This window comes from Gavialis gangeticus, unplaced genomic scaffold, assembly GCF_001723915.1.
Source record: "Gavialis gangeticus isolate Ggan-Ray unplaced genomic scaffold, GavGan_comp1, whole genome shotgun sequence".
In the NCBI taxonomy this organism is placed as follows: Eukaryota; Metazoa; Chordata; order Crocodylia; family Gavialidae; genus Gavialis; species Gavialis gangeticus.
This window is the reverse complement of record NW_017729026.1, coordinates 7,307,244-7,315,681: the sequence shown is the minus strand read 5'-3', so window position 1 is coordinate 7,315,681 and position 8,438 is coordinate 7,307,244. Positions and strand designations below refer to the sequence as shown.

Below are 8,438 nucleotides of genomic sequence, written 5' to 3'. Positions count from 1 at the left end.
TTCTCCACCGTGGGAGGAAAAACCTGCAGCATGCTTATAGGCTTGACAGTGCTACACTGGTTAGCACTACGCTGGTTAGCTGGTTCACTACAGATGAAAGGGACTTGGGGGTCATGATTAACCACAAGATGAACATGAGCCTTCAACATGATGCTGCGGCAAGTAAAGCGAGCAAAACACTGGCTTGCATCCATAGATGCTTCTCAAGCAAATCCGGGGACGTCACTCTCCCCTTGTACTCGGCCTTGGTGAGGCTGCAGCTGGAGTACTGCGTCCAGTTTTGGGCTCCACAATTCAAAAAGGATGTGGAGAAGCTTGAGAGAATGCAGAGGAGAGCCACGTGCATGATCAGAGGTCAGGAAAACAGACCTTATGATAAGAGTCTGAGAGCCATGAGAGCCATGGGACTCTTCAGCTTGGAAAAGTGCAGACTCAGGGGCAATCTGGTGGCCACCTATAAGTTTATCAGGAGTGTTCACCAGGATCTGAGGGAATGTCTGTTCACCAGAGCACCCCAAGGGATGACAAGATTGAACAGTCCCAACTCTGCCGTGACCGATTCAGGCTGGACATAAGAAAGAACTTCTTTACTGTTCAAGCCCCCAAGGTTTGGAATAGACTACCGCCGGAGGTGGTTAAAGCACCTACTTTGAATGCCTTCAAGACACATTTGGATATTTATCTGGCTGGGATCCTATGATCCCTGCTGACTTCCTGCCTCTGGGGCAGGAGGCTGGACTTGATGATCCTTCAGGGTCCCTTTCAGCCCGAATGTCTATGAAATCTATGAAACTTGGTAAAACAAACATCAAAACTGACATAATTATTAGGAACGTGCCATTTACATGTATTACTATCTATGTGAAAATAACCTCTGTTTAAGATATTTCATGTCAGAACTTTCAGAAAATATTTCAGGCTTAAAATTAAATTATGGGTGGAGAGAAGAAAGAAAGATGCTAGACATCTATCCTTTCCTTCCTTCAATCTAAACCATCAGTTTTCCTCTAAATTAACACTACCTTTCTATTTGATCTAAACTATAAGCTAGCATTAGATAAAAAAAATATTCACTGTGGTGATGAATCTCTTTCCTGTGTTCTACATGATGTTGAGCATTGTGGCAGCATACCTTTGGGTGCTTGCCACTTTAAAGGCTGGAGCAGGCAACCAGCAGTTGCCCAATTAGGGCGGCCATATTAAAACTAAGGTCAACCAGGCAGAGTTGGCAAAGTGTTGCCTGCAGCCGAGAGAGCAACATCATCCAGCTGAGCCGAGGCTCACAACATCATACCAGAGGGCAGGTAAGGGCAGGAGTGAGGGGAATGGCTTGGAGGCTCCTGGTCCTGCATGACCTAAAACTGCACCCTGCCAGGGTAGGGAGGCCTAGAGGGGCTGCCAGTGGCATGGCAGTCTCCATGTAAATACCAGGACCACTCACCTGAAATGCAGGTCAGGGCCTCTTACTAACCCCTAGCCCCCATCTTTGGGTGGGTTACATTTAGCAAGTGGGGCCAGGCACAGCTGAGCCCACAGGGGATTGAGACCCCAGAGGCCCCAGGAGGGGATAGAAATGTAGCCCCAAAGAAGGGGCGGCAGCGTGGCCCCAGAGAGGGGACTGGTGTATAGCCCTAGGGCAGAGGGCAGAGTTGTGTGGACCCACACAGAGTAGGGTGGAATGGAAGTAGGCCTGAAGCGCTGTGCGAGGGTGGGGACTGAAAAGGGAGTAGGCCTGGTCCCAGGGGTGTGTTGAGTAGGGCCAAACTGGGAACAAGCCTGATGGACAGTGCAAGGGCCAGCCCCATGAATAGTTGGTTGTGAGGATGATGAGAATACCCCAAGGTGGGTTGTGGTGTAAAGGCTGTAGAATGGGCACAGTAGGAACCCCATGTATGGGGAGGAGGCCAAGGTATGTTTGTGGATGCCTGAGGCCATAGCCTGGGCCAGAGTGGGGGGAACTCAGCCAGAGACCTAGGGATGAGTCCTGACCCCAGTAAGTCCTCCACCGCTAGGAGGCTGAGTGTGGGTCGAACGTAAGATCTAAGGTTTGAGCACAATGACCTGTTGGCTCCAGGGAGGGAGCGAGAGTCCCTGTGAAACCCTGGAACATTAGTCATGGTGTGAGTTATGAATATTATGTGGATGCAATCTGCAAGGCATGGACTTCGGTATACGGGAGGTTCAGAGCTGCAAATAGTGCCCCCTGGCAAAGGGGAATATAATGGGTAGTCTCCCAGATTATACCATCAGGAAAGAGAACATTAAAGTTGTGGCAGGCAAGACTGGACAGACTGCCCCATAGAGACAGGTGGGTTGGCCGGCATGAGACTCGGCCATAAGTATGCCCCATCACAAGCATACGTAAAAATATTATCTGTACTTCAGAAACATAATACTGTCTTCCTATATGTCTACAGGAAAGTAAAAATATCATTAAAAAGATCTTGTTCGCCAGCGAAGTCTACCATATCAATCACAGGGCATTAATACTGATGATGATAGAGATAGGTTTGCACTTTCAAACCTCAGGCAATGTTACCTGGAGGCCTAGTTGCCGCATACTATCAATCATCTCATTCAAACACATAAATAGAATATATGAGCTAGTGTGACTGAGTTTCAGGCACAAGCCTTAATGACTCACAAATTAAGAGTCCTATCCATGTAAACAGGATTTAGGTCATTACTTTTATTCTAGCATGGCCCATGTGGCAAAACATAGTATAGCAAATGATAGATTTGAGAGAAACTGTCACGTAACCCGGTACAGTTTCATAATGTTATTTGAGATAAACACGTCACCTACGAAGTCTTCTTAAGTTTGTTTGATGATGCAAATAATATCCTTACAACTTTATAAGCCACTTTCCACTCCTGATACAAAAAAACCTATTCAACACTAGACTCAAAATACTGGGAGGGGTAATATTAGTAGAGGGGGAAGTGTGCCACCCTGGTAAAGCACCCCCTGCCTGCCCAGCAGCAATGGGGGTGGCAGCATGGAATTGGGCCACTCACTGCTGCCAGGTGGGTAAGGGGCACCTCACCAGGGCAGTGTGGGGCTCACAGTGATAAGAAGCTTCCCCATCTGGTCTTGCTCTTTTCTGCCAGGCCAGATCCTGCTCACTGGGCCATGAAAGTCCTGGGCAGAGGGCAATAGAGTGAGGGAGCCTGAGCCTGCAGGGGGCAGCAACATCTGCTCACCCCACGGGCTCCACTCTGGCTGTGCTGCCCTTGGTGGAGGGGGATCCAGGCTCTGCACTCTACTCTGCCACAGCAGCCACCACCTCCCACGCGTGACAGCTGGGAATTGGGTGCTACTGCAGAGGGCAGGGGGTTGCAGACCTGGATCCCTGGCATTGTAGCCCTAGCAGTTGTAAGCCCCATCCAGTAGGGCTGGGGAGGGGGGGCAGGGAACTGTAGGTGCAGAGTAAGGGGCACCTTAAGGCCAGGGGGTTGTAAGTGAGGAGTGAGGGGTGCCAGCAGGGCCAGGAAGCTGTGGATGGGGAGTGAGGGGCACCAGCAGGGCTGTGGGTGAGGAGCCTTGAGCTGTGTCCTGATAAGCCAAGGGAGCAGGGGGAGCTCTGATTTTCCATGATAAAAAACCCAAAATCAAATACTAAAATGTATAGGTACTTAGAATTTATTTTATTATAGTGGTTGAGGCACTGGGAGGCTTTCAAATTAGTTTAAAATTGTAAATATATCAATAAAATACTCTGTTCAATTGATACCTATACATAGATAGATAGATAGATAGATAGATAGATAGATAGATAGATAGATAGATAGATATAGGTATCTATTGAGCAGAGTGTTTTATTGATATATTTATAATTTTAAACTAATTTGAAAGCCTCCCAGTGCCTCAACCACTATAATAAATATATAGTATATATAATATAAAATAATATATATATAGTGATGTTCCATTTTTGTTACAGATTTTGGGGATCTTAATCAGAAAATTTGTGTTCATCAGAGAATTTACAATTTTTAAACAGAGAAAACCAGGATCCCTGCAATGAAGCATTAGAGCAGAGCTGAGAGAGTGACATCAGACCGTCAAACTTTATATTTCCACAAAGAATACAACAGATAAACATGAGGTCTGTACATCTGGCACCTCTCTTGACCAGCTCCACAATAAATGCTACAGCATGTCCCTTTGCAAGTCTAACTAGATAAAGGCTCTCAGAAAACATGATCCCCTTTGAAAAGCCTGCAATTTTGGTGCAGAAAATGAAACCCAATTCACATGAGCACAGAAGCATTACTTAGCCATGTCTAATAGAATACAGCCAGCAAAAATCTCTATATTAAAGGCCTAGACATGTAAGTAGCATAGTTACTCAAATTCAAGACAAGGTTTCCCTCCCCATTTAACATTTAGAGTATGGGGCAGCAGGGGGGCACATGGTTGTGTGGCTCCAACTCTGGCCCAGATCCCAGGTCTGGGTTGAATTGGAGCTGCACCTGCTGCCTGTCCCCTTGCCATCTCTTCGTCCCCCATCCACCCTCACATCTCCCCCCACACCATTGCCACCTCTGCACATCTACCCCCAAACTGCCCTTGGCACCACTTAGATTCCAGCTCTGGCAGAGTTCTGACCCTGCTCCAACTAGGCCTGGTAGCAATGGTGGTGGTGGTGACAGCAGCTCCAGCCTGGGCTCTAGCTCAGGGGACCAGTTGGAGCTGCTGATGCTGCAATGGCAACTGTGTGTCTGGGCTGGGGTTAGAGCAACTGTGTTCCAGGCTGGAGCGGGGCCAGAGACCTACTGGAGTTGGAGAATAGGCCAGCTGAAGTCACCCAATTATTGGATGGCAGCCTTAAATTCAGAGCCATCTTGGATTTGGGTAAAAATGGTAGTTTGGTCTGGTTTTCCTCTTGAAATTATCTACAAAATTAATACTGTACTTGATCTATATAAAACAGTCGAATTCTTTACGTCTCAATATATCCTTGTATGATGCCTCAATCTCTATGGTTCTCTCTCACTCCTCATATTCTCTGGCTGTGTTATGTAATGCTGCTTTCTGCACCTCATAATGGTAAAGTTTTAAATACCATTTTTTTTCTGTTTGAAAATATGTTAAAATACCAAGCCACCATCACCTTCTAGGTCTGGGTGTAGTCACCACTTCCACACTGTTTATATGTGCATGCAAGCATACAGCATTTTTTTCTGCCTTCCCTTTTCTGTAGCCGTGTGCTAGAAAAATTGTTTTTTTTTCTCTATTCTTTGTACAGAGCCCTATACATCATCCAAATTTTGTATGCTTACACTCTCAAAGGACTGTTTGGGGAAGTACTGCACACTCACATACAAGACATCTCAAAACAGATGCTACGTAGCCTTAGTGGAGCACAGGTTGTACGCCAATACATTAACTCCCTAGCCAGACATTATTAGTGAGTGGTCAGAGCCACCTAAAAGTGGCTACATTACATGTTTCAGGATGTAGAACACACAGAACATGCCTGGAATATATCAGTGTGACATTCCTTAGCATAGTCACTTGATGGTGTAGACCAGTGATGTTCAACCTCTGAGCCAGGGGCCAGATCCAGGCATGCAGCTAGATCCAGCTGTATGGTGTCAAACTGGCACAGGCAGATCTATGTGCCTGGGGTTGGGCCAGCATACCTAGAGTTGGAGAGTAGGATCACAGTGAACAGCCATATCTAGTGCAAGGCCAGATCTGGCACAGGGGTCAGCCCAGCAAGTGGCTGGATCCAGTATGTGGGGTCAGGCTGGCACACTGACCCTGTGCAGGATCCAGCCTGTGCTACTCACTTGGGCCACAGAACCAGAAAGCTGCATATCACTGGTGTCGATATGTTTTGAATGACCAGTTATCACCTACAGAAGATATTTAAACTAAAACTAACTCTTCATTTCCAATATTACAGGTTTTGTCTATTAGGAGTCTATAGTTAATGTTATTTTAATGTATTTCCTATTAAGATCCAAATCAGATAACCACTAACCATCAAACTCAGTCCTTTGTTTCTCTTCACACAAGGTACGTAAGGCCATCTTGCTAGTGGACTTAAGGGGATTTTACAAATTTCTCAAAATACTATTTCAAGACAGAAAAACCTAATAATAACTAATAGGTGCACACTGCATAAATGCTCCCCCCCCATTAATTTACACTATTCTGAGTTTTAAATAAACTCTAGCAATGATGAACAGAACTTTTAAATATAAGTTTACACAATAAGTAAAATTCTTCAAACTAGTATCTGAAAAATTCCTTAACAGAATGAACTCATTCTTGTCTTTTATAGTAAAGCATTCAAAAAACCATTGATTATTTTAGTTGTATGAAGGATATTCACAGTGACATCAGCTAACAATTCAGTCAGTTTTGGTTATGCTTTTTAGAATGTTGAATAAAATATTTTAAAAGTCACAATTTTAGGGGCATTCAAAATTCTTATAATTAATTAATAGATTAATAAACTGGGACTTTTGTCCATCAAAAGACGTATTTTAACTGACAAATCCAATCCTTCACACAACTGTTAGTTTAGACATAATTTCTATAACAACATTTGTACATACCATCTTCATCTGTTTGAATAACAGTCTCCTCGCTCTCCTTTCTCCCTTCAGGATTGGTTAGGATCATTTTGAGGCTGACATTTGTGTACGGAGGCAGATGATCCACAACATGCTGGGGTGCTTTGGGGTCCATATCCAAGCAGTCTGCTTTGTTCTCATTGTGTCCATGGAAGTAATGGTAGCAAATAGTGACATTGAACGTGTGGCAACGAGTAATATTGTAACCCAGAGATTCCCAATCCACTGCAATGTGCCTGGCCTGGATCTCAGCAATCTTCAGTGTTTTTGGTGTTCTCATGGGCTCTAGAAAAATACAGAACATGATGAAAATAGCACTGTCAACATTCTTCACACTTGCATGAAGTTGCTAAATGATACACTCAGAAATATCAAAACACAAGAGATACCCAGCAAGCACAAACCCATCGCTGGAAGAAGCGTCATTCCTTGTAAGTGATACCCAGAAGGGAAAGAAATGCCACAGCCTCTATGTTTTCATTTCCTTCTGTTCCATCCCTTCTCTGTAGGTTTCTACCAGTGATTAAGATTTAGCAGCACTGAAAGTAAAATATTAATTAATGGTGCCAGCAATTCAAAGCATTTGAGAATTACAGAGAGCAGATGCAGGAAGAGTGACCGAAAGGCCACCACAGCTGTCGCCGCTAACTTCGCCACTTCTTTTCTTGCTTTTTTTCTCCTCAGATGAGTCAATTAGATAATAGATCATAGTGGTAAAGAGTCAGTATGTACTGCACTATGATTTATCATGCCACCATGTGATGCTGTATACTAATTACCTTAATTGCTGTACTAAACTAACAGTTACAAAAATGATGCAGATATTAATTAACATTTATTAGTTCAATAATGATGCTATTCATCCAAGCAAGAAAGCCAAGAAACCAAGAAATATTACAAAAACACTTTTGGAAATTTCCATCATAGTCTACCTCCATTAAACCCCCAATAAACTCTGTGTATAGCTCATAGCTGATAATCATTGCACCACCACCCAAGCTCAACCATTATCTGCACATGAATTTCCACTCAGGTGGAAAGCACCAGCAGAACACAGGGTATTCCCTAAGCTGCCATCAATCTATCACTGCCTCTCCAGTGTATTTATCCCTCATGCAAGACTAACTTTTATAAATTGAACTTAATTAAAATGATTACAAAATTTAAAGTCATGACCATGACTAGATACACCAGAAGCTCACTAGAAATGCACCAAGGGAACCTTTCTACCATCTTTCTATGCATTTGCTTGCCAAAGAAAAATAAGACAAGGCCTAGGTGTAACTTTAGTCTTGGAGGCTTGCTGGCTCATGGTGAAAATCAGATAAGTTCACGTGCATCTGAAATGTAGATTTTTTTCTTTCTGGGGCTCATTTTCCTACTTATCTTTCATTTACAAATCAAGAATCTCAGCTACACAAATAACCAGCCAAAAGCACTGGCCTATCCAAATGAAATCTGAATATATGTATCCTATTCAGTATGTGTTTTGCAGAGACAACTGCAACCAACCAGCTTCAAAGATCAAAATGATTTAATTTTAACTAGAATACATGCAGATATTTCCTGAAATATCCATATTTCCATATTGCTATGGATTAAAAGGCAAGTGTGTGGGGAGCAAGGGAGAAGGGGTTGTATGTTTTCTTTCATATTCAGTCACAAACCTCCCACTCTCAAAACTACTATTTTCTTAAATAAGTGTGTTCTTTTCCACCTGAAGTACTGAGCTACTGTCAAATGCATGGTAAAAGAGAAAAAATAAGGTTGTCTCCTGGGCAGCGGCTTTCTGAAAATATTGCATAAGGTAGCTCAAGACAACAGGGTGACAGAAATCATTTAATAGG

General features: G+C 43.6%; 1 protein-coding gene and 1 long non-coding RNA gene across 2 annotated transcripts in view; one reads left to right on the top strand and one right to left on the bottom strand.

The window, feature by feature from the left end:
- The window catches only part of PTPRK (protein tyrosine phosphatase, receptor type K), a 791,004-nt gene that overhangs the window by 133,457 nt on the left and 649,109 nt on the right, over nucleotides 1-8,438 (bottom strand). Inside the window, exon 8 of the mRNA XM_019520302.1 lies at nucleotides 6,574-6,876. Coding sequence (XP_019375847.1) covers nucleotides 6,574-6,876 — 303 coding nt within the window. The remainder of the gene's footprint in view (nucleotides 1-6,573; nucleotides 6,877-8,438) is intronic.
- LOC109299786 overlaps nucleotides 1-8,438 on the top strand; it is a 56,341-nt gene that overhangs the window by 16,523 nt on the left and 31,380 nt on the right. The window lies entirely within an intron of this gene.